At 47.6% G+C, this 26,973-nt stretch overlaps 1 protein-coding gene across 1 annotated transcript in view; it reads right to left on the reverse strand.

The window, feature by feature from the left end:
• Positions 1–26,973, reverse strand: part of LOC140426642 (uncharacterized) — a 194,610-nt gene that overhangs the window by 87,019 nt on the left and 80,618 nt on the right. Inside the window, exons 7-9 of the mRNA XM_072511705.1 lie at positions 14,458–14,613; positions 11,223–11,408; positions 9,799–9,912 (exon numbers count right to left, since the gene is read on the reverse strand). Of these exons, the coding sequence (XP_072367806.1) occupies positions 9,799–9,912; positions 11,223–11,408; positions 14,458–14,613 (456 nt within the window). The remainder of the gene's footprint in view (positions 1–9,798; positions 9,913–11,222; positions 11,409–14,457; positions 14,614–26,973) is intronic.

Below are 26,973 nucleotides of genomic sequence, written 5' to 3' on the forward strand. Positions count from 1 at the left end.
GATCGATACTCAGGGCTATCAACAGCCCATCAACCCAGGTATCCGCAGTTGCATTCAGGACTGTTTGCAGCCCATCTATTCAGACATCCACAGTTAAATCGGCTATCCCCGGGAACAATTGCAACATATTAGCAATTGAATACCGGGCCAGACCTGTCGGCGCCTGCAGTGGCCGAAACAAAGACAGGTGAGCGACCACCCCCCGATCGAGGAATCGCCTCACCATTGGACACATCGACCCCAGAGATTGGGGACAGAAGGACAGATCCAATCACTTGGGACTCAGGGTCAAGGGCCGCCCCGGGAGGCGGGAAGCCCCTGGGCCCTATAAAAGTGAGGGTCCAAGTTCAGATCTCTCTCTCTCTCCTCTTCGCCTGCTCGAGACCTTCGCAAGAACAGCAACTGGCAACTGTAAGTTTGAATCCAGCGATCGCTATCCGGTAGAGACACCTAGCCACCGACCTGTAGCAGCCTTTTGAATCCAGCGGGCCAGATCTGATTGGACAAGCCATTCGTTTCCCTGACCTGGTGGGCTCTTCCTAAGTTAAGTATTGGCCAGTAGTGATAGGTTTATTATATAGAAAGTAGTATTAGGGTATTAATATTGCTTGTTGTATATAATAAATGAACCGTTGTTTTAATCCTTACTAAGCGGTGTGCTGTGTTATTAATCATAACCTGAACTTGAACCACGTGGCGGTATCATAAAGATACCTGGCGACTCATGAGCAAAGGTGACGTAAACAGAGCAAATAGACTAAGGTTAAAAAGAGCAACACTACTACCTTAAATTCAAGTATATTTCTTTTTTTTAAATAAATTTTCCTTTTCTGAGTTACCAAGCCAGGGCTCAGAGTGTGGGTCATGGGCGAACCCCTAATCCAGCTCCTCGCCTGCTCCAAAAAACTAATTCAAATTGAATCAAATTCATGGTTGATCTTAGCCAAAAGGCCGAGAAGCGATAATTCAAGTATATTTCAAGCGACAGTTGAATAGGATTCAGGAAAGTCCTGAGAGAAGAAAGGATATTTATGGGAAGTTTCGGGAGCCTTGGGTAACAAGGGATATTGTGAACCCCGTTAAAAATAAAAAGGAGACTTTTATACGGTCTAGAAGGGTGGGGACACTCAAAACCCTTGAGGAGAATAAAGAAAGTAGGAAGGTACTGAAGCGGGAAATTAAGAGGGCTAGGAAGGGTCATGAAAAGTCCTTGGCAAGTAGGATTAAGGTGAATCCCGAAGCTTTTTATTCATATATAAAAAGCAAGAGGGTGGCCAGGGAAAGGATTGGACCACTTAAGGACAGTGGGGGGAATCAATGTGTTGAGCTAGAGGAAATAGGTGAGGTGCTAAATGAGTGCTTTGCATCACTGTTCACCAAAGGGGGCGCGATTCTCCACTCCCACGCTGGTTGGGAGAATCGCCTGGGCCGCCAAAAGTTCCGGGGACCCCGGTCCGACGCCCTCCCGCGATTCTCCCAAGAGGCGGGAACGGCCCGGTCGAGTGTCGCGGGCCACAGGCCGGAGACACCCAAAATGGCGATTCTCCGGCACCCCCGCTATTCTGAGGCCCGGATGGGCCGAGCGGCCAGGCCAAAACGGCGGGTTCCCCCCGGCGGCGTCCACACCTGGTCGCTGCAGTCGTGGGCGGTGCGCGAACGCTGGGGGGGGGGGGGGGCGGCGGCCTGCGGGGTTGAGGGGGGGCGAGGGGGGATCCTGCACTGCGGCGTACCTCAGATGTGGGGTGGCCCGCGATCGGCGTCCACCGATCGTCGGGCCGTCCTCTCTGAAGGAGGACCTCCTTCCTTCCGCGGCCCCGCAAGATCCGTCCGCCATCTTCTTGCGGGGCAGACTTAGAGAGGACGGCAACCACGCATGCGCGGGTTGGCGCCGGCCAACCCGCGCATGCGCGGATGACGTCAGTTATGCGGCGCCGGCCGCGTCATCTATGCGGCGCCGCTTTTACGCGGGAGACAAGGCCTGGCGCGGGTAGATGACGCGGCCTCGATACTGGCCCATTGTCAGGGCCTGAATCGGTCGGGACCGGGGCCGTTCCGCGCCGGCGTGAACCTCGACGGCATTCACAACGGCGCGGCCACTTCGGCGTGGGGGTGGAGAATCCCGCCCATTGACTTTGTGGAAGATGATTCTTGGGTAGGGTGTGTGGACTGTCTGGAACATCGAAAAGGGGGGGGGGAAATTGGGTCTTTTAAAAGATATGAAGTTAGATAAGTCTCCTGAGCCGGATGGGATTTACCCCAGAATACTGAGGGAAGCAAGGGAGGAAATTGCTGGGGCCTTGACTGACATCTTTGTATCCTCATTGGCTACAGGCGAGATCCCAGAGGACTGGAGAATAGCTATTGTGGTATCGATGTTTAAAAAAGGTAGCAGGGATAATCCTGGAAACTGTAGGCCGGTGAGCCTCACGTCGGTAGTAGGTCAAGTATTGGAGAGAATTCTCAGGGACAGCATTTATACCCATTTGGAAACAAATGGACTCATTAGCGATAGACAGCATGGTTTTGTGAAGGGGAGGTCATGTCTCACTAACTTGATCAAGTTTTCTGAGGATGTGGCAAAGATGATTGATATAGGGAGGGTGGTGGATGTTGTTTACATGGACTTCAGTAAAGCCTTTGACAAGGTGCCTCATGACAGACTGGTACAAAAGGTGAAGTCACATGGGATCAGAGGCGAGGTGGTAAGATGGATACAGAACTGGCTCGGTCACAGAAGGCAGACTGTAGTAGTAGAAGGGTGTTTTTCTGAATGAAAGATTGTGACTGGTGGCGTTGCACAGAGAGCGGGACTGGGGCCTCTGTTGTTTATAGTATAAATAAACGATTTGGAGGAAAACGTAGCCGGTCTGATTAGTAAGTTCGCGGATGACACCAAGGTTGGTGGAGAGTCAGACAGTGTTAAGCATTGTCAGAAGATACAGCAGGACATAGATAGGTTGGAGACTTGGGCAGAGAAATGGCAAATGAAGTTCAATCCGGACAAATGTGAGGTAACGCATTTTGGTAGGTCTAACAGAGGGGAAATATACCGTAAATGGCAAAATTCTTAAGAATATAGAAAGTCAAAGAGATCTGGGCGGGCAAGTCTGCAGATCTTTGAAGGTGGCAACACAAGTGGACAAAGTATTCAAGAAAGCATACGAAATGCTTGCCTTCATTGAACGGGGCATCGAATATAAAAACTGGCAAGTCATGCTACAGTTGTACAGAACCTTGGTACGGCCGCACATGGAATATTGCGCACAATTCTGGTCGCCACACTACCAGAAGAATGTGGAGGCTTTGGAGAGGGTGCAGAGGAGGTTAACTAGGATGTTGCCTGGTATGGAGGGTGTTAGCTATGTGGAGAGGCTGAATAGACTCGGACTGTTTTCATTAGAAAGATGGAGGTTGAGGGGTTACTTGATAGAGGTCTACAAGGTTATGAGGGACATAGATGGAGTGGATGGGCAGGCACTCTTTCCAAGGGTGGAGGAGTCAGTCACCAGGGGGCATAGGTTTAAGGTCCATGGGGCAAAGTATAGAGGAGATATGGGAGGCAGGTTTCTTTTTACACAGAGGGTGGTGAGTGCCTTGCCAGGGGAGGTTGTGGAAGCACATACATTAACGGCGTTCAAAAGGCATCTTGACAAACACATGGCTAGGATTGGTATAGAAGTATATGGCACAAGGAAGTGCTGAGGGTTTTGGCAAAGATTGGTATCGTGGCCGGTGTGGGCTTGGAGGGCCGAAGGGCCTGTTCCTGTGCTGTATTGTTCTTTGTATTTATTGTACATGACCTGTTGTTACTTTTAAATCCATGCCAACAACTCCTTCCATACACTATTCAAATATGAGTATCTACAACACATTAGAAAAACATTCTCAAGAATTTTTCTAATAGATACATTTGGCTAACTCTTCTACAATCTGCAGATGCATCTCATACTCCCTTTGAACAGTTTGATAACATTTGCTCTGTGTCAAACCTGATATAGCTCCTGATTCTCTAGGGTTTCTAAACTTATTCTTGTTTCCTCACGCCTTGCCCTGAAAACTCCAGGATGTTAAATCTGACCAAGGCATCTTGTGGTCTTTTAACTATTTGCAACATATGCATTAGGTACATCTGGTCACGATTGCTGGTCCCAGCAATGAAACAAACCAACACCAATGGTGGGTCTACTTCTAAATAGGACCATATCGGCATGAGGAACTTGCAAATATTACATTGACAAATGGTAGGAAGGTTGCAACTTCAACTCTTACCACCTTCTTGGACAAGGCCGAGGTCACTAGAGTTCAACAAATAACATAAGTGATGTAACGGGCAGCCTGTTGAGAACCAAGGTGGGGCTAATCTTGAATACAGAAGTATGGGGATACACCAGTGCCTTCCTTTTTGGGAGCAACATGGACGTAATTAAGGAAAAGCTGCGTTTATGTCAGAATGGCATTGGCAAGGCCTAGACACTCTTAGACCATCTGCACCCTTCACAGATAAGGCACCTGGCACAGACGAGACAAGGATTAAAACTGGAGTGGTTTGACTCTTGAAGAATTATTTTATCGATAATTTTGTCTGGGAAGCCAGCTTAGGGGTTATTTACATTCATGGCTAAACGCAGAAGTTTGAAGCAACTTTCTGGAAATATCAGTCCTGCTACCATCAGTACAAGGCTCCTCTTACAATCTAGCACAGCTAAAAACAAGGGTACTTTCAAGTGTTGGGTGGGGTTACTGGGTTATGGGGATAGGGTGGAGGTATGGGCTTGGGTAGGGTGCTCTTTCAAAGAGCCAGTGCAGACTCGATGGGCCGAATGGCCTCCTTCTGCACTGTAAATTCTATGATCCATGATTCTAAGGGCAACATGAATAACAGCCAAATAAAAGGAGACATAGGTTAATACACACACAATATATTTTGATCACAGCAGTTGGATGTCCATTTTGTCTTATGTATGCATACATATATATAACAGACATACGTGAATGTATTTACACATATACATACAAATATTCGACTGAAGGCAGAGATAAAATTGAACATTATTTTGTCAAACAACGAGCAAAATACCATGATGTATGACTTGAGGTACATCCCTTTGTTACTTCTTGGACATGACAATTCCCCCCACCCCTCTCGATGGTGGCTTTCTTTCTTCTCCCAGAGACACAAGTCAATCACCAGCACCTCAGCAAAGTGGCTGCAATTTATGTAGATGCCTTGGTATTGAGTGTAGACAGACTATTAGGAGGCAGAGTGTAGCACTGATAAACCTGATACTATACTGGGAGGCAGAGTGTATGTATCGCTGATAAACCTGATACTTTGCAGTAACAGTTCAGTTTTATCTCTGAAGCTCTCAGTCACATGAATATTAACCAGTAGTAGCCGGGAAAGGGAAATGGAAATAAAAACACAGAACCAGATCCTGTCACCTGCTGTGCAGTCCAATAATACAAACGAGAACAGAGTGACTTGCATTCAGAGTATCCTAAGGCAGGAGATACATGTTGTCGCATTTGCAGGACTGCGTCTACACAGTCCAGCAGGATTTCAATTGCAAAAACAGGACAACCAAACAATGGTCCTGTGAAGGTTAAAGGAAAACGCCTAAAAGGTTTTTGGAAAAGCTGACCCAATTTTTAGTTCCTTTTCAGATGGTGTGTGGATTTGCAACCCCCCTCCCCCATCCCAATCCCCCTCCGAGTAATTTGCAACTTTCAGCAATTTGTATCAATGCAGAAAAGTTTCTGACTCAGCAATTAACTCTCCCACTCTTCTCTCTCTGCCCCAATGAAGGGCCATATATCACAGAAACTACAAGGCCATGAGCACTAAGAGTGCTGTCATTTACAAGTGAGCAGCCTAGAGTTCACAGAACTTTTCCTCCCCTCGCCAAGCTCAGTAACGAAGACATGATTTTTGGAGTGTGGGGGGAGGGCATTGTGGTTAGAAAAAAGAGAGGAGAAAAAAAAATCTAACAAATGCGCTTGTCCTGCAGTCTGAAACAGTACTCTGATTGTGTGCATTAGAAGCCGCCTCTGCAGATTCCTTCACACTCTGCAACGAGGCTGCATTCCCATTGCTATTCTGAGCAGACAGGGCTCCACTGCTCTACTGGCCTGCTTCTCGAGCAGCACTGATGGATTAACTGAGCAGAATAGGTCTTGTCAGAAGCAGTCAGCCGCTATGAGGGCTACGAACTGCTTTCATTAAAAATATACTACAGTGTCAGACAACATGGTCGGTTATGAAAGGACAGTGAGTTCTATTGTGAGAAGACTGACAAAATCCCATGTCTGAATAATTTATTATTAGTTACTGTCAGAGAAATGACATGGTTATGAGCAGCAAAATGCACTCTAAAGAACAGTGCTGTCATGGTGGTCATAACAGAGGGTTATCGTTCACCAGGGTCTCATAAACCCAGAGGTGACGCCTTTTTCTTTTATTCTAGCTTCAGTCCCTGCCACACGTTTGTGGTCCATTACAGAAACACAGGGCAGGCCAGTGAATGACAAGCCTCTCCAACACCCACAGGCCAATTCTGGGATGACCATTACCAAAAGGTTACATCCTCATGAATAACAGAAATAGATTTTTCACTCTCAACCTGTGTAAATGCATCATCCACTTGATTTCCTGAGGGCACACAATTCACCATATCTTCCTTGAGTACATCAGTTAGAAATAGGAAAGGAGCGGTCACGTTGTTAGGAGTTTTCTATAGACCCCCAAATAGTAATAGAGATGTGGAGGAAGAAATTGCAAAACAGATTATGCATAGGTGTGGAGGTCTCAGGGTAGTTGTCATGGGTGACTTTAACTTTCCAAATATTGATTGGAACCTCTTTCGGTCAAACAGTTCGGATGGGGCAGTTTTTATACAATGTGTGCAGGAGGGTTTCCTGACACAATATGTGGATAGGCCGACAAGAGGGGGGGCCACATTGGATTTGGTACTGGTTATGAACCGGGCCAAATGTTAGATTTGTTTGTGGGTGAGCACTTTGGAGATAGTGACCACAATTCGGTGTCTTTCACTGTTGCAATGGAGAGGGACAGGGCCATACGGCAGGGCAAGGTTTATAATTGGGGGAGGGGTAATTATGATGCAATTAGGCAAGAATTAGGGAGCATAAGATGGGAACAGAAACTGTCAGGGAAAGGCACAAATGAAAAGTGGAGCTTGTTCAAGGAACAAATACTGCCTGTCCTTGATAGGTATGTCCCTGTCAGGCAGGGAGGAAATGGCTGTGTGAGGGAACCCATGGTTCACAAAAGAGGTTGAATGTCTTGTCAAGAGGAAAAGGGAAGCGTATGTAAGGATGAGAAAACAAGGTTCAGTTGGGTCACTTGAGGGTTATAAGGTATCACGGAATGAGCTAAATAAGGGCTTAGGAGAGCTAGGAGGGGGCATGAGAAGTCCTTGGCGGGTCGGATCAACGAAAACCCCAAGGCTTTTTACTCCTTTATGAGAAATAAAAGAATGACCAGGGTGAGGTTAGGGGAGGTCAAGGACAGTAGTGGGAACTTGTGCATGGAGTCAGAAGAAATAGGAGAGGCGTTGAATGAATACTTTTCTTCAGTGTTCACCAAGGAGAGGGGCCATGTTTTGAGGATGAGAGTGTGATACAGGCGAGTAGGCTGGAGGAGGTAGATGTTCTGAGGGAGGATGTATTAGCAATTTTGAAAAACCTTAGGATCGACAAGTCCCCTGGGCCAGATGGGATATATCCTAGGATTCTTTGGGAGGCAAGGGATGAGATTGCAGAGCCTTTGGCTTTGATCTTTGGGTCCTCATTGTCCACGGGGATAGTGCCAGAGGACTGGAGAGTGGCGAATGTTGTACCTCTGTTCAAGAAAGGGAATAGGAATGACCCTGGTAATTATAGGCCGGTTAGTCTTACTTCGGTGGTCGCTAAGTTAATGGAAAAGGTCCTGAAGGATAGGATTTATGGCCATTTGGAAAGATGTAGCTTAATCCGGGATAGTTAACACGGATTCGTGAAGGGTAAGTCTTGCCTCACAAATTTGATTGAATTCTTTGAGGAGGTAACTAAATGTGTAGATGAAGGTAGAGCAGTTGATATCGTATACATGGATTTTAGTAAGGCGTTTGATAAGGTTCCCCATGGTCGGCTCATGAAGAAAGGAGGTGTGGAATAGAGGGAAATTGGCCAATTGGATAAGTAACTGGTTATCACATAGAAGACAGAGGGTGGTGGTGGATGGAAAATTTTCAGACTGGAAACCAGTTACCAGCGGTGTACCACAGGGATCAGTGCTGGGTCCTCTGCTATTTGTGATTTTTACCAGTGACTTGGAGGAGGGGGCTTAAGGGTGGGTCAGTAAATTTGCTGATGACACCAAGATTGGTGGAGTAGTGGATGAGGTGGAAGGCTGTTGTAGGCTGCAAAGATGCATTGATAGGGCGTAGAGCTGGGCCGAAAAATGGCAGATGGAGTTTAACCCTGATAAGTGCGAGGTGATTCATTTTGGTAGGAAACATTTGAATGCAGATTACAGGGTCAACGGCAGGGTTCTGAGGAATGTGGAGGAACAGAGAGATCTTGGGGTTCATGTCCACAGATCTCTGAAGGTTGCCACTCAAGTGGATAGAGCTGCGCAGAAGGCCTATAGTGTGTTAGCGTTTATTAACAGGGGGCTTAAGTTTAAGAGCCATGAGGTTATGCTGCAACTGTACATGACCCTAGTGAGACCACATTTGGAATATTGTGTGCAGTTCTGGTCACCTCAATATAGGAAGGATGTGGAAGCATTGGAAAGGGTGCAAAGGAGATTTACCAGGATGCTGCCTGATCTGGAGGGTAGGTCTTATGAGGAAAGGTTGAGGGAGCTCGGGCTTTTCTCTTTGGAGCGGAGGAGGATGAGAGGCGACTTAATAGAGGTTTATAAAATGATGAGGGGGATAGATAGAGTGGACGTTCAGAGACTATTTCCTCGGGTGGATGTAGCTGTTACAAGGGGGCTTAACTATATGGTTCAGGGTGGGAGATATAGGAGGGATGTCCGAGGTAGGTTCTTTACTCAGAGAGTGGTTAGGGTGTGGAACGGACTGCTTGCTGTGATAGTGGAGTCGGACACTTTAGGAACTTTCAAGCGGTTATTGGATAGGCACATGGAGCACACCAGAATGACGGAGTGGGATAGCTTGATCTTGGTTTCAGATAAAGCTCGGCACAACATCGAGGACCAAAGGGCCTGTTCTGTGTTGTACTGTTCTATGTACATAAATTTCCCAATCCAGGATTAACTCTTAAATGCTGAAAACAAGGCACATCTTCCTCACACTGCCATTGCAGGGACTGCTTACCTTCAAGTGTGTGCAAGAGCGTGTGTATATATGTGCAAAAGGGCATCACAGCCTGACCAGTTTCTGGTTGCGCGTGGCGTCCATCAAGATAGTTGCATGACTTACATTACATCCACTGCTTATAGTTACTGACTAACATTGGCACAAATGTGCTTGCTATTAGTGTTGGATAGTTTAACCACAACACACACCTTGCAATAAAATCCACCTGACAAATCCATGCAGATCAGTCATTGGCAAGGTGCAAGAGTGACCAAAGTGATATTGCCCAAAGGAACATGAAAAGCCCCAAGAAATGTGCAGCACCTGAGCGGAATGGGATCAAGGGTCTACAGGACAGGTTGTGGTGACTTACTGCAATGGTCTGTGCACAGAGGTGGACATCGAGACTGTGGCTTCAGACCTACATGTTTTTAAAAATTACACTTCTTTGAATCTTGAAAACACTACTCACCAGGTGGGCACCTGCATGCAAATCTGTTCACCTCATCCTTACACACTCCGCTGTTTAGGCAGGGCTGGCTTTCACATTCATCGATATTCATTTCGCAGTATGTCCCCGCAAAACCTGACATCAGCAAAACATCAAAACTTACTGAAAACCTTTTCAAAAACACATCGAATAACCCAAATCTACTGCTCGCCAAACATGGCAGCGACCAACAATTTTTAACAATAAATTCTATGCTGAGGGTAACGAGTAGAGGGCTTGATGATGTTATTCATTATCGTCCACCCTCCACATCATGCCTCAGTCATGGATGTCAATTGTGGCTCAACTGATAACACTCTCACATCTTAGTCAGAGGCTGTGGGTTCAAATCCCAAATCCAGACTGACACTCAGTGCAGTACTGGGGGAGCACATCACTGTCAGAGCTGCCATCTTCTCGATGAGGGACTGAACCAAAGCCCCATCTGCCATCTTGATGGGTGAACATAAATATCCTATGAAACTATTTTGAAGAAAAGCAGGCAATCAGATATTTGGCATTGAGGAACTGTAGGTACAAGCCACATTGTATTACTATGTGGTGCAAATGGCAAGAATTGGAGGCCGATTACCAGCATTGCCCCATTGGGATTGGCATTAGGGATGTTGTATCACTGTTTCCATAAAATGAAGTGTTGTGATCAGGTCCGCTAGTTTGTGGATGCCATGTGAATTTGGGAGATTAAAAAAAAAAATCAATAAGCAGATTTGGATATCCAAACTCTGGAATTTTTTATGTTTCTAACACAATACATCTGTTGAGAAGGCAACCGTTCCAAGTGACCAGAACACCAGCCCCAACCATAAGAGACTGGGTTGTACTTGGACATGCAATGAGGGCCAACCTGATGTCACATCTCAAAATATGGCCATTCAAGGTTTTTTCTGATAATTTCCACACTAGGTCGGCTGTACAAATGTAACGCAATATAGACTTGGAATTCATGTTCAATTAGCTATATAAATGATTCAACAAACCATTGTTTCATTTTATGTGTCTCACAGGGGTAAACATGTTGGGAGTTTAGTCAGTTTGACCAACCATAGACTAAAGTATTTCGCAAGTCCCGTGATGCTACTTATTTCTCTTTCTTTTTGTTTTGACATTTACAAAAGTTAAACTAATAGACAAATTGACTTGTGCTGCACTTACTGTCAGCGTTTTTACTGTTTATTTACACCAGGATATTTCCCCCACGTCACGGCTGGGTCTGCTGTCGACTATGCTGGAGTTTGACTGCCATGATCAGTCAATGACTCAATTATCGTTGCACCACCATATGATTACCCGATCCTTGAATGTATCTATCGCCAATGTTTTAAAAATCTGCCTAGTAATTCCAATTCATAACAGGATTTCTATGCTTCCTCCCTGCCAATTCCCACCTGGCATACAGATGCATTTGAATATTCCAATCTGGTCCAAGCAGGTGGCATCGTTCTGGCAGGGCATGGCAAGGCACTCATTGATGTCCATCTCACAGCGTGGCCCTGTGTAACCCACAGCACACTCACAGCGGAAGGAGCCTTTGGTGTTTACACATTTTCCTCCATGTTCACAGGGATTGCCTCCTACAGTAGAAATGTATGAAAGGTCAGTGACAGTGGCATTTGCTTGGATTCTACCCACTGTAGAATAACAGTATTGTGTTACCAGTGCACAAAATTACATCCTCCTTATCAAGAAAACATAATTCCTCTTTTTAAAGTTCCTGTCCTCCATCAACCCTGCCAATGCGTGTTTATTTAGTGCATTTAACATGGTAAAACACCCAAAGGTGATTCACAGACAACGTGTGACATGGAGGTGAATTTTATGCCCCAACCCCGCTTGCATATTTGAAGGTGGGGCAGGCATGTAAAATATAGTGCCTTCCTGTCCACGCCTCACCTCTCCCCCATATTATGGGAGCAGAGAAGGGGGCTATGGTGTCAGGCTGCCTACCTTGCGGGGGGAAGATGGAACCCACAGCTTCGACTGCTCAGGCTGCTGTTGGGCAGGTCGGGGTGGGGTGGGGGAAAGAGTAAAATTCTCCTTTGGGGTCCCCTGCACTCTTCAGAGGCACCCCACCCCCAACCTGTGTGTCATGCCTCACACCCCGCCGCCTCTCGAACTTGATCCCTCAGCCCCACTGGTTGCAGTGCCCTGTGGCCATACTCTCTTGTGGTACTGCTGGGACGACAGAGCTGCCAGCCAATCAGATAGGTCAGCAGTTCTCTAGGGCGGGACTTGCACTCTGAGGGGCAGAAACATTTTGCTGTTGGACATCCGGATTTTGTGCTGGTGAAGTGCTGACTAACCTTTAGGTTGAGGGTGATAACCCCATAAAATCCACCCACGGAGCCAAACAAGGTATTTGAGGGAAGATGGAGCAAAAGTTAGATTTTAAGGATAAACTTAAAGGAGAAAAGAGAAGAGACAAGGGGCAGGATTCACCGACCCCCACCGGGCCGGAGAATCGCCAGGGGGCGGCGTGAATTCCACCCCGCCGCCGGCTGCCGGATTCTCCGGCGCTGGGTTTACGACGGGGGCAGGAATCGTGCCGCATCGTTCGGGAGCTGTTGGCAGCGGCACCCCCGTCGGTTCTCCGGCCTGTGATGGGCCGAGTGGCCGCTCATTTTTGGCGGGTCCCGCTGGTGTAGATTACACCATGTCCGTACCAGCGGGACCTGGCTCTGCGGGCGGCCTGCGGAGTCCTCGGGGGGGTCGAGGGGGGATCTGGCCCCAGGGGGCCCCACAGTGGACTGGCCTGCGATCGGCGCCCACCGATCCGCGGGCGGGCCTGTGCCGTGGGGGCACTCTTTCCCTACGCGCCGGCCGGTGTAACGGTCCGCCATGGCCGGCACGGAGAAGAACCCCTCTGCGCATGCACTGGGATGACACCAGCACACGCTGGCGCTCCCGTGCATGCTCCAACTCGCGCCGGCTGGCAGAGTCCCTTCGGCGCCAAGTCCTTTGGCACCGGCTGGCGCAGCACCAACCCCGCCGCCACTGGCCTAGCCCCTGATGGTGCGGAGGATTCTGCACCTTCCGGGCGGCCCGGCGCCGGAGTGGTTCACGCCACTCCTCGGTGCCAGTATGGCCCGCCCCAACGGTTAGGGGAGAATTCCGCCCAAGGTGTTTCGGGAGGGATCTAACTGGGTACAATTTCCTGTGACACAAACTGATTCTACATTAAATCTTCCTTTGGGATTGACAATTACACCATCAAGAGCACAATGCTGCACGGTTTCATTTAACTGCTGCAATAATTCCTTCCCAAATAATAACTACAGCAACAACCATAATAGCATTCGGGCAACTGGGTTTCAGTAATTTTATTTTTTTTTTTTAAATCTCACAGTGTAATATGTTGGGCGGGATTCTCCGTTGGCTGCCACTGAAATCACGAAACATGATTGGGCGGAGAATAGGTTCCGACGCCAAAATAATCATGGCAGGCGCCGGTTTTTACGCCAAATCGCAATTGTCCGTCACCTCGACAACAGCGTCAATGCACACCGGAAAGCATGTACAGTAAACACTGTTTGCATCTCATTAGTGGGCCTGACCCGGTATTCTCCGGGGCCTCCACGATGCTCCGCCTCCGATGGGCCGAGTTCCCGACGGCGCGGTTCACTTGCACTTTCAAACATCATGAAACGGGCATCGTGGCTGCTGAGGGAGAGGGGATACGGAAAGTGTCCAACATCGCCATAGTTTGCTGACAGTTGTGCTGCTGGCCAGAGGGGCTTCTGCCAGGGTCATGGGGACGTAGCGGAGGATGGCTAGGAGATGGGCTGTGGGATCAGGTGGACGGGCATGAAACATCATTGCCGCAGCCAGCAAGGCAGCCGTGCAGCTGCATACACCACAAACTGCTCACTGTGAGCTTAGGGCCACGGGTCGTAAAGGCGTTCCCCCAGGCCACCCTCCCTAGGTGCCCTTTGGCCCCGGCTGACCCATCAGCTGTGTGGGTGCATTCCAGCACAACCAGTGCCAACTTGTTGAGTGGGATGAGTGTGTGTGGGGATTCAAATGTGTATATGCGGCTGCAGCTTGTCAGCCTCCCGAGTGTCAATCACGGATCCAGCGAATCCCGCATCATTTTTCATTGGAATCTATTGTGTTCCACGTGGCAGGTGTGCTAGCCCCTCCACAGCTGCTGAATCGATCCAGGTTCACCGCCAGCTTTGCTGTCGTGGAAGTCCACAAATTCTGCGTTGCCGTCAACACTTAGTCTCAGAAACGGAGAATCCTGCCGTTATGAAGGGCATGTGGAAATCAGTGTGGTGGCAGATGACATCAAAGTGCTCATAGTTTCTTCAGAATTGGGCAACAGCCAAACAGAACAAGGAAGTAGGCAACAGAGTGAGCTAAAGCACTGTTTTTTACATGTGCTCGTGAGAACGTCTCACTCTCACTCCCCATCAGTCCGAAAGGAACATAAAAGGAGTTAGGTGGTCTGAACTTTGCTCCCGTAGACATGGCAAGGATAAAGGTTGGGGTGGACAATAAATGGCAGCTTTGCCAATGATACCCACATCCCAAAAAAACAAACAAAAAAATAAAAATCTCATCTGAAGAATACAAATCAACAACATGGCAAGATGAAGATCTATCCAATGTCCAGACACTTACCGAGCGAGCATTCATTGATATCCTCATCACAGACAGTCCCCCTGTATCCAAGGGGACAACTACAAAAGAAGCTGCTCTTGAGGGGATTGGTTTCACATGTGGCTCCTTCATGACAGGGGTTAGTAACACATGCGTCATCCACTTGACAGAAGATCCCTAAAAATAAAGAACCACTTATTATACACGGAAAAAACACATTCACCACTTCCTCAATGGAAGGGAAGGAATAAAATTCACAAAATTAAGAATACATCTTGCCTTGTGATGGTGCACATCACAAGAGATGGCGAGTGAGCCAAGCATTGCTGCCCACTTGTACCTAAAGGCCTGGAGTCCAACAAAAAGAATGTTCAATTTGATGGAATATCAGGAATTACTCTCATTGTGAAGCACAGCCTTCAAAGGATAGGACATTTCTAAAACCCAAGAGTTGGCATGCATCCTGCCCCTCCAGAAAAGAACCGACCGACCTGATAGTATTGGGAGAACTGACTGGACTACAATGTGCTCGACAACCTGTATGGATAATCTCTCCAGTGCTATTCCCCCCTCCACATGTACACATGATGAATTGGATTCCACCTCATGTTTAGTGTTACAAATATGCAATGCGTTAACAATTGTTTGGTTTTGGCACTGTCCCTTGAATTTAGTGTAAAATGGAGGAATGAATGGGGGTCATTTGGCCGGTTCTGAATTCTGCCCAGCAACAAGCTTGTGTGGCTTGATTATTAAAGGTTAAGAAGGCTCAGGTTGTTTTATTACGAAGGATGTGCAAGATGTTTACACGAGTAAACAATGACCAGAGCAGCTGTGCTAACCATGGCTGGACTGTTAGCCTGCAATACCCAGGAAGGTGATAGGATTGTTAGGATTTGTAAATGGTTATATATTTTAAATGTCTATTTAATTCCATGGATTTGGAGTTCTAGAAGATAGCTAATTAGCATTTCTACCTGGATGCAAGGCCCATTTGATTTATGGTGCCATGGAGATGGGCTCCAAGAGAGAAAAAGTCCAGAGGAAGGACATGCAGATTTAGCCAAGATACCACTGAAATTCACAGGAATGAGCAATCTGCAAGAATCAACATGACGTGAGGGGAGAAGAGGATAGGAGAGGGAAGGGGAGGAGATTGAAGAGACCTAGTTCATGAAGGGCTATGCAAGGCTGGAAGGATTGCCTAGCTTTCGCTAAAAGGAAGAACCTTCAATTCGCCCATCACCATGAAAGTGGCTTCTAGGATTAAGGGTCACTTAGTTGGAAAAGGACAATAAAGATAGTGAAAAATCACCTTGGACTGGTTCCTGGAGAATAACGTGTCCACTTAAGGGGCAGAGTAATGTTTAACAATGGAGGGCAATTTTCAGTCATTTTATAATTTAATGGGAAACATTTTCGTTTTTTAAAGTATAAGTTGCCTTCAGAAATAGTGTTTAGTCAATAGTACTTTTAGGGTAAAAGTCTTAAAAGTTGGAATCTTGGGAGTGATTCTTTCAGTCAGTCATTGCAAGTTTGAATTTCATACTGGGATTGTAACATAGTCAATGTTTTCCTCATATTTGCATGACACAATTATAACAAACATCAACTCTGTGAAGAGACCCGTGATGTACTGTTTATCGAGCATGGAAAATAAATTGCATTTAATAAAGTGCTTGCTAGGTATAGTGGAAGAGGATCGCAAGCTTGACACTGTAAAAAAAAAAAAAAATCAACCAATTTAGCTTGCAGATATAATTCCCGATAATTTTTTTCCAGTAAACACGTGGAGGTCCAAAACGACTGTCTTCCCCCTCAACCACTAACTTTGTGACCCCACTATCCTAGCCATCCTTCTTCTTGACTCATTTTGGCACTTGTCCCAGACTGAAATGAGCTGTTTGTAAACTTGTTATCTTTTTGGATCCTGAACTGAGTTTCTGACCCCATCTTCTCTCCATTGCCAAGACTACTGCCTTCCACCCCTTCAATATTGGCCACTTCAGCCGGTTTTTGAAACCCTCACACATTTTATCACTATTCCAACGCAGTTCTGTCTGGTCACTCATCTTGCACCCTTATTGCAAACCTTGAGCTCATCCAAAACTCTGCTGCTCTTATCAGAATCTTTACCATGTGAAACTTATCCTTCATCGATGGTGGCCGACTTCCATTTGCTTTGAGCCCTTTGATAACACAAATTTATACGTTCTCACCATTTTTTGTGTTCAAAAGCCTTCCACTGCCTCGCCTCCCCATTTCTGTAACCTCTTCCAGCCTACAACAACTTGTATTTATATACCATCTTTAACATATTAAAGCTACCCAGAGGTCCTTCATAGGAACTTTATCATCGAAAATAATCAAACCACAGAATGATCAAAACCTTAGTCAAAGAGGGAGGTTTTAAAGAGTGCCTTAAAGGGAGAGAGAAAATTAGGATCAAGGCGAGATTGAGGGAAGGAATCTCAGAGCTCAGAGCCTTGGCAACCAAAAGCACTGTCACCAATGGTGGAGCAGGGTGGCACAGTGGTGCAGTGATTCGCCACTGCAGCCCCACAGCGCTGAGGACCCAGGTTCGATCCCAGCCCCAGGTTACTGTCTGTATGGAGCGATGCACCATCAATGACCACTAAAGCGAGGTTGTCGTCCAACTGAAGGCTTTAATAAGCTAGATGTTTCCCCCAACAACTCAGGTACAGAATGAGGGCTGCTGGGGCGGCACGGGATCTTATACCCCGCCTATCAGGGCGGAGCGATCATACACTCTAACCAATAGAAAGCATACAGGGTAATTGAACTTTGGAGAAAGTGAAAAGCAATGGGGTTGATACACTTGGTGGCAATATGTACCCCCACCAAGAAACTCCTGGCTGACAGTTATATTTTAAAATAGTTTTATATTTGTGCTGGTAACTTGATTGTTAAAGCGTTTGCTTTGTAAAAAAAAAAAAAGTTTAATAGCCTATCAGGTACTGTAATACCTATAATACCACATTCACCCCCTGTTTAAAAAAAAAAGAGAGTCCGGCGGGAGTGGTGGCCAGAAATGACAAAACATAACATGGTATAATTATTTACGGAGGTACCGTAATACCTCCGTACAGTGATTAGTAACTATTTACAAGTCTGGTAGCTATGTACATTTGATGGTTTAGATTTACAGATTACAGTTAAAATAAAGCAATCAGTCGATCGGAGGCCCTGGTCGTCCTCTGTGATCGTCGGAGCTTCGGTGGTGACTCTGGTGGAGGCTCAGGTGTCTGTGACTCCGGGAGCATGGCTTCGATTTCCATGGCAGCTTTGTCGCCTCTAGACGGCGCTGGTGGGGGAAAACGGCTGACCTGGGAAGGGAGCGCCTGCGGGGGGCGTTGGTGGGTGGGGGGGGCCTAGGCAGGGGCAGCGGAAGGACCGATCCTCCTGTAAGGTGCTGCGGTGGAGGGGAGGGTGGGACTGGTGGCTGGAATGTGCGTGTTCCAGCAGGCGCCAGGTCCCGTAGGGAGACTGTATCTTGTCGGCCGTCGGGGTACGCCACGTAGGCGTACTGGGGGTTAGCATGGAGCAGATGGACCCCTATCGACCAACGGGTCCGACTTGTGCGCCCGAACGAGTCTTCGGAGCAGGATGGGTCTGGGAGCTGCCAACCAGGTCGGGAGCGAGGTCCCAAAGGAGGATTTCCTAGGGAAGACAAGGAGACGTTCGTGAGGTGTCTGATTGGTTGTCGTACAAAGCAGTGACCGGATGGAGTGGAGGGCATCCGGGAGGACTTCTTGCCAGCGGGAGACTCGGAGGTTCCTGGACCGTAGGGCCAGTAGGAGGGTATTCCAGACCATTTTGTTCTCCCTGTCTACCTGTCCGTTACCCCAGGGGTTGTAACTGGTCATCCTGCTCGAGGCGATGCCCTTGCTGAGCAGGAATTGACGCAGTTCGTCGCTCATAAAGGAGGACCACCTATCACTGTGTATGTAAGCGGGGAACCCGAACAGTGCAAAGATGCTATGGAGGGCCTTGATGACGGTGGTTGTGGTCACGTCGGGGCAGGGGATGGCGAATGGGAACCGGGAGTACTCAATCAATCATGTTCAGGAAGTACGTGTTGCGGTCGGTGGAGGGGAGGGACCCTTTAAAGTCCATGCTGAGGCGTTCAAAGGGACAGGAAGCCTTTATCAGGTGCGCTCTCTCTGGCCGGTAGAAGTGCGGCTTGCACTCCGCGCAGATCTGGCAGTCCCTGGTGGCTGTCCTGACCTCCTCGATGGAGTAGGGCAGGTTGCGGGTCTTGACAAAATGGAAAAGGCGAGTGACCCCTGGGTGGCAGAGGTCCTCGTGGAGGGCTCGGAGGCGGTCCACTTGTGCGGTGGCACATGTGCCACGGGACAGGTCATCAGGAAGCTTGCTTAGCTTCCCGGGACAATACAAGATCTCGTAGTTGTAGGTGGAGAGTTCGATCCTTCACCGCAAGATCTTGTCGTTTTTTATCTTGCCCCGCTGTGCATTATCAAACATGAAAGCCACCGACCGTTGGTCAGTGAGGAGAGTGAATCTCCTGCCGGTCAGGTAATGCCTCCAATGTCGCACAGCTTCTACTATGGCCTGGGCCTCCTTTTCGACTGAGGAATAGCAGATTTCGGAAGCATGAAGGGTACGGGAGAAGAAGGCCACGGGTCTGCCCACTTGGTTGAGGGTGGCCGCCAGAGCTACGTTGGACATGTCGCTCTCGACCTGAAAGGAGAGGGACTTGTCGATGGCGTGCATCGTGGCCTTTGCAATGTCTGCTTTGATGCGGCTGAAGGCCTGGCGGGCCTCTATCAACAGGGGAAAAACTGTGGATTGTATCAGGGGACGGGCTTTGTCCGCGTAGCTGGGGACCCACTGAGCGTAGTAGCTAAAGAACCCTAGGCAGAGTTTCAGGGCCTTGGAGCAGTGAGGGAGGGGGAACTCCATAAGGGGGCGCATGCGTTCAGGGTCAGGCCTATAACTCCATTTCGCACTACGTAGCCGAGGATGGCTAGATGGTTGGTGCTAAACACGCATTTATCCTTGTTGTATGCAAGGTTAAGGATTTTTGCGGTCTGGAGGAATTTTCGGAGGTTGGTGTCGTGGTCCTGCTGGACGTGACCGCAGATGGTGACATTATCGAGATATGGGAATGTTGCCCGTAACCCATACCGGTCAACCATTCGGTCCATCTCGCGCTGGAAGACCGAGACCCCGTTGGTGACACCGAAGGGAACCCTTAAGAAGTGATAGAGCCGCCCATCTGCCTCGAAGGCAGTGTATATGCGGTCACTAGTACGGATGGGGAGCTGGTGGTAGGCGGACTTGAGATTCACCGTGGAGAAGACCTTTCACGCGCGACCCTGTTTACCAGGTCGGATATGCGGGGGAAGAGGGTACACTTGCAGCTGCATAAACCTGTTGATGGTCTGACTGTAGTCGATGACCATCCTATGCTTCTCCCCGGTCTTGACCACCACTACTTGAGCTCTCCAGGGGCTGTTACTGGCTTCAATGACCCCTTCCCTCAGTAGCCTTTGGACCTCTGATCTGATAAAGATCCGGTCCTGGGCACTGTCGCGTCTGCTCCTGGTGGCGACGGGTTTGCAATCCGGGGTGAGGTTCGCTAACAGGGAAGGCGGGTCGACCGTAAGGGTCGCGAGGCCGCGGACAGTAAGGGGGGGGGGGTATAGGACCACCGAATTGGAAGGTCAGACTTTGAAGGTTACACTGGAAGTCTAAACCCAGGAGTGTAGCCGCGCAGAGGTGGGGAAGGACATAGAGACGGAAGTTTTTGAACTCCCTTCCCTGGACAGTGAGGTTTGCTACACAAAATCCCTTTATCTCCACTGAGTGTGAACCGGCGGCCAGTGAGATTTTTTGATTAACGGGATGGATGAGGAGAGAACAGCGCCTTACCGTGTCAGGGTGTATGAAGCTCTCCGTGCTCCCAGAGTCGATTAGGCAGGACGCCTGGTGCCCGTTGATGAATACGGTCGTCGTAGCAGTTGAGAGTGTTCGAGGCCGAGACTGATCCAGAGTCACCAAGGCCAATCGCAGCAGTTGAGAGTTCTGTTTGGGCAGTGTGTGGTCAGCCGAGCTGGGTCCTGGGGGTTCATCCAAGATGGCATCTCCCATTGGTCGCACATGGCTGGGGGTGCACAAAATGGCAGCGCCCATCCCTCCAACGTGGCGTCCTCGGAACAAGATGGTAGCGTGGAGAAGTTTGTGGTTGCAGTCCGCATTCGCTGCTGGAGACCGCGGCCACCGCCCGGACCTGGCATACTCCCACGAAATGGCCCTTTCTGCCGCATCCCTTGCAGGTGGATGCGCGGGCCGGGCAACGCTGGTGGGGGTGCTTGGCCTGCTCACAAAAGTAGCAGCGAGGCTCTTCGGGGTTGCCAGGCCTGTGGGGTACGGGGGAAGTCTCGGGGTCGGCCGCGGAAGGGTTCCACGCTGCCCAGGGGGCTGCCGCGCGGTCGGGAACTTAAGCGCGGGTGTTCCTGGAAGCCACATCCAGTGAGCCTGCAAGGGCCTGTGCCTCCCTGAGACCCAGGGTGTCCTTTTCTAACAGGCGCTGGCGGATTTGTGACGATAGCATACCTGCCACGAAAGTGTCCCGGACTAAGAGTTCCGTGTGTTCGCTCGCCGAAACGTGCGGGCAGCCGCAGCTTCTGCCCAACACCAGGAGTGCCCGGTAGAATTCCTCCAGCGATTCCCCAGGGGTTTGTTGCCTTGTTGCAAGCAGGTGCCGGGCGTAGACCTGGTTTACCGGGCGAATATAGTCCTTTTAGCAGCTCTATTGCTGCATCGAAGTCTTCCGCTTCCTCAATGAAGGTGTAAATCTCCGGGCTCACCCTTGAGTGCAGGACGTGCAGTTTCTGCTCTCCCGTGGGTGCGTTTTCGGCCGTCTCGAGATACCCTTTAAAGCACACCAGCCAGTGCATAAAGATTGCCGCTGAGTTCGCCGCGTAGGGGCTAAGTTGCAGACACTCTGGCTTGATTCGGAGTTCCATCCTTTCTTCTTAAAACTAGCTTACTAAATTGATGCACGATCAATGACCACTAAAGCGAGGTTGTAGTCCAACTGAAGGCTTTAATAAGCTAGATGTTTCCCCCAGCAGCTCAAGTACAGAATGGGGGCTGCTGGGGCGGCACGGGTTCTTATACCCCGCCTAGCAGGGTGGAGCTATCATACACTCTAACCAATAGAAAGCATACAGTTTCCACCAATGGTGCTTTAGCCTATCAGGTACTGTAATACCTATAATACCACATGGAGTTTGCACATTCTCCCCATTTCTGCGTGGGTCTTACCCCCCACAACCCAAGTATGTACAGGTTAGGTGAATTGGCCATGCTAAATTGCCCCTTAATTGGAAAAAAAGAATTGGGAACTCTAAATTTATATTTTGAAAAACAATGGTAGAGCAATTCATATTAGGAATGTTCAAGTGGTGGAATTAAAGGTGGGCAGATATCTCGGAGCAGGGCTAGAGATGTTAACAGAGGTTGAGAGGGGCCAGGCCATGCTGGGATTTAAAAACAAGGACAAGAATTTGTTGTGGGGTGGCACAGCAGTTAACACTTCTGTCCAACAGCACCAGGGACCCAGGTTCGATTCTGGCCTTGGGTGACTGTCCATGTGGAGTTTACACGTTCTCCTCTTGTATGCATGGGTTTCCTCCGGTTTCCTCCTACAGTCCAAAGCGGTGTAGGTTAGTGGGTGGGTATTCTAAATTGGCCCTTATTGTGCAATGCTGTACAGGTTAGGTGGGGTAACGAGGATATGGTGGGGGAGTGGCCCTAGGGGTGCTCTTTCAGACTCGATGGGCCGAATGGCCTCCTTCTGCACTGTAGGAATTCTAAATTTTAAATCAAAGCGTTGCTTAACCTGGCGCCAACGTAGGTCTGTGAGCACTGGGGTAATGGCTGATTGGGACTTTGTGCAAGTTAGGATACAAGCAGGAATGCTTTGGACTCCTTAAGTTTATGGCAACTGGAAGGCAGACAGCCAATCTGGAGTACATCAAAATAGTTAAGTTCAGAGGTAACAATATTGTGGGATGTTAAAAAGGGGGAAGTAGACAGGCTTAGAGACGGAGCAGAATTGTTGGCCTTAAATATGACACCAATGTTGCGAAAAATCTTTTTCAGCCTAAGACAGTTGCCAGGGAGAGGAATGGAATCAATGGCCAGGAACAGAGTTTGCGGCAGGAACCAAAGACAATGGCTTTATTTAGTATTTAACCAAAGGGAAACTCTGCTCATCCAGTGCTGGATGCTAGCCAATGAGTCAGATAATTTACACCCCTCCAAGAACTGTGCCTTCCTCCAATTCCAGCCTCTCGTACATCTCAGACTTCCTCCAACCCAGCCATTGGTAGTTATCTCAGTCCTGAGCTCTGGAATTCCCTCCCTAAACTTCTCTCACTTTCTGCACCTGTAAAATAGGTTTTAAAATCTTAACCCCTTTGACTCAATGTCAATTATTTTGTCTGCTTATGCTTCCATGAAGTATCTTGGGTCATTTTTCTGCATGATAATATCCTGAAAACTTTGATCAAATCATTCTTTAACCTTAAACATCCCAGGTAATAACAACCCTTGTTTGTGTACTCTCTCCATAATTTAACCCTGGAGTCCAGGTACAATTCTGATAAATCTACATTGCACTCCCTCCAAAACTATATATCCTTCTTCAGATGAGACACCTGGAACTGCTTACAGTACTCCAGGTGGGTTTCACCAGAGCTTTGTACACCTGAAAGAATATTTCCAACCCCTGGAATTCTATCCCTCGAGATATAAAGGCGAGCATTCCATTTGCTTTTGATCATTTTCTATACCCGTTCACGTTATTTTAATGATTTATGTATATGGATCCCAAGTTTACTTTTATAGACTTTCTCGGTCCACTCACAGGTTACACACTCAGCTTCCAGTTCACAGTAACCGTCTTCTCTTCAAACAATCACTTACAGATGATCGCATGGTAACTGCCACTAACAGTTTCTGTTAATTGTTGACTAACATACAGTTTGTTTTACAGTTTTAATAAGTTCCCAGTTAAGTTCTAAATGTTAAACTCAATTTCAGTTTGAAACCTAGTCACCTACTTCTTCGCACCTACTTCCACTACCAACAAATTATCAATTTAACGCACATACGAGGCACTGCATTTATGACAACTCGTCACCGATCTCACACATGCCGCAATAGACTGCACCACCACAAACAACCTTCACACCAAAGTGTCTTGTTACATTCATAATCTTTTGAAAGGACATTTTGCCCGTGTTGCCTGAACTGCGTAGCCACGCAATGAAAAGGAAATGATTTCCATTGTTGTCTGAAAGCAGGAGTCTTTCCATCCCAAGGCAACTTTGATTCCCTTTACGAGCCTTTTGTGTGGCTGTTGGAAGTGGGTGCAAACGTCCAGAATTGGGAATCAGCATGAGGGAGTTACTTGAACCCAACTGTGGGAGTTGAATCAGAAGTGGAAATGACAGGATGTTGCAGATGTTAGCTCAAACTCCTTAATGTATTCCATTTAACTCTTCCCCAGACAGTTACATGGGTGAGGTCACTGCCACTCACTGGTGATACCCAAAGAAAACACACAGGAAGCACCTAAACACTGTTAGAATTAACAGCAATTATTCCATTGAGAAACGTGTGCATAAAAAGGATACACATGGCAAGTCAAAATTTCACACAGCATCTATGATGAGCAATGATTGAATGCGATTGCTTTTAAAAATAAACCAAAAACAGGCGGTTTCTTGTCAGCTGGGAAAGATTATTGGCAAGGATCGGTCTTCCAATAGTGACACATGTGTAGAACAATTGAGCAATGCTGATTTGTAAGCAGTAACAGTTTGCAATTAACTGTTTAGCAGCAAGCAAGGCCATAGACAAGCACAGATTATTCAGTCAGGTATTCTTTTAAAGCTTGATCATTGCAATATTAAGAACAGACCATGCCAAGTCTTTTAAATAGGCAGCTGTTCTGAATAAACATTGTCCATAGTTTGTCATATACCTCTCCCTCGTGTTGAGAACACCCCTTAATTGCAGGACAAAGGTTTGCTTGAAGTTGGAGTATAGGCTCATCAAATTAGTATATCCTTAAACGTCGGCTTTCATTAACCAGGGAGCACTTCACAGCATCAAAGCCATATTTTGCAAACATTCATTATCAGGGCATGATGCACAATGTAGATATTTCAGTAACTGCTGGCTACAGCTCCTCTCAAATAAAAAGAATCAGATGGAAGCCTTCCAAGTCACTGATTTGGGACACAAGGACATTAATACAGATTCAATCAATCAAGAAGTTCAAGGACTGTTCGTCCCATTATGGACACTGGGGTTAATGGCTGTAAACAATTGGGATGTGGGCTCTCCAATCGGCCACATGCACATCTTCTTGCCTCAGTTGCAGGCAGAAGCAATGCTATCTCTGTTCTCAGTTGTTTTCCTGATGACTAAGGTGAGGCGTGATTACTGAGGCCTATAAAAGATCGACCCACTGATTTAATAGAAATTTCTGGCACTTTCAGTTCAACATTGGAGTATAGGTTTTTTAAAATTTGTTCATGGGAGGTGGGCATCACCAGCTGGGTCAGCATTTATTGCCATATCTAATTGCCCTTGAGGGGCCAGTTAAGACTCAACCACGATGGATCTGGAGTCACATGTAGGCCGGACCAGGTAAGGACGGCAGATTTCCTTCCCTAAAGGATATTCGTGAACCAAATGGGCTTTTACGACAATCGACAATGGCTTCATGGTCATCATTCCAGATTTTTACTGAATTTAAATTTCACCATCTGCAATGGTGGGATTTGAACCTGGGTCCCCAGATTATTACTCTGGTTCTCTGGTTTACTAGTCCAGTGACAATACCACTATGCCTCCACCTCCCCTCTTTTGTGTATATATGTAGGTATATATATATATATATATATATATATATATATATATACTTATGGAGTCAAGTCCCAGCATCAATGTTTCCAAATCAAGAGATCAACATATATCAACAGTAAATACTCATCATTACTTCTTTCAATCTACCCTTTCTGCAGCTTTCTTCGGTTTTGAGATGAGAGTCATCAAACCACAAAGGAGGAGGAAAGCCCACATAAGAAGACAATGACATGTTCAAAGATTTTGAATAAGATGATGAGGTTAGCGATCATACACGAGTAGGATAGTTCAAGATCCAACATTTTGAGGAGTGGGGAGAGGGTCTGGCAACAATTGTGATTTTTTTCCATAGAATTTACAGTGCAGAAGGAGGCCATTCGGCCCATCGAGTCTGCACCGGCTCTTGGAAAGAGCACCTTACCCAAGGTCAACACCTCCACCCTATCCCCATAACCCAGTAACCCCACTAAAGGCAATTTTGGACACTAAACGCAATTTAACATGGCCAATCCACCTAACCTGCACATCTTTGGACTGTGGGAGGAAACCGGAGCACCCGGAGGAAACCCACGCACACACGGGGAGGATGTGCAGACTCCGCACAGACAGTGAGCCAAGCCGGGAATCGAACCTGGGACCCTGGAGCTGTGAAGCAATTGTGCTATCCACAATGCTACCGTGCTGCCCTTAAGGCACGTAATTTTCCACGTAAGGATCTGCTAACAATGTTGCTCAGCAGTGGGACCAGGAAAGGTGATTGAGCGGACAATGGGGACAGGAGTTAGGTCACTTCGGTGAGCTGGAAAATCCTGTGAGCAGCAGTATGTCATAAGGTGTCGAGGTCAGGATTGCAGGATTGGGAGATGGTTGGCTGTGTAGGGGAAAAGAGAGCAGAGAAGGGAAGCACTCTCTCCACCTCCAAATTTATGTGAATGAACACAACTTGGAAAGAGGTCCGTGAGCTTCTTTGACCAACAGGGATACCTGTTGTAACCAGTTCAGATGGCTGTTCTCCAGTTAGCAGCAACAGTGGAAGGGATGAGGATACAGGGCTTGAAGTTGCAGATTATCATAGGATGACGTTGTGGTTGGGAAGACCTTGGATCAGCAGGAACATTTGACCGAACCAACACAGACTAGTTTCGCTCTCATATAAAGTGCCCACCTTCAGTGGAAAATAAGACAGCAGAGTCACCGGGTTTACAGACTGTTCTTGCATCTTCACAACGTTGAGTTGAAACCAGCAAGACTGATGAAATGGGTGTGCTCTTTTGAGACTGGGTAAGTGAATATATTTGGGCAACAGGTAGAAAACGTTTAACTCAGTTACCAATCCATGCTAATCTTGATTCAGGAGAGCTTGATGAAGGCAAATATTCCTCAGTGCCAATATCTCAACATGAATTTTAAAAAGGGAAATGCGAAGAAAAACAGAATGTGTGAGCTACATTTTGAGCAAGTAACTACCATAACGAGAGAATTTTAATTAAATTGTCCCCCAAAAGTCCCAAAAGCTGTGCTTGTTAGGTGAATTGGACATTCTGAATTCTCCCTCTGTGTACCTAGGCGAAAGTGGCGACTAGGGGCTTTTCACAGTAACTTCAT

This window comes from Scyliorhinus torazame, chromosome 7, assembly GCF_047496885.1.
Source record: "Scyliorhinus torazame isolate Kashiwa2021f chromosome 7, sScyTor2.1, whole genome shotgun sequence".
NCBI lineage: Eukaryota > Metazoa > Chordata > Chondrichthyes > Carcharhiniformes > Scyliorhinidae > Scyliorhinus > Scyliorhinus torazame.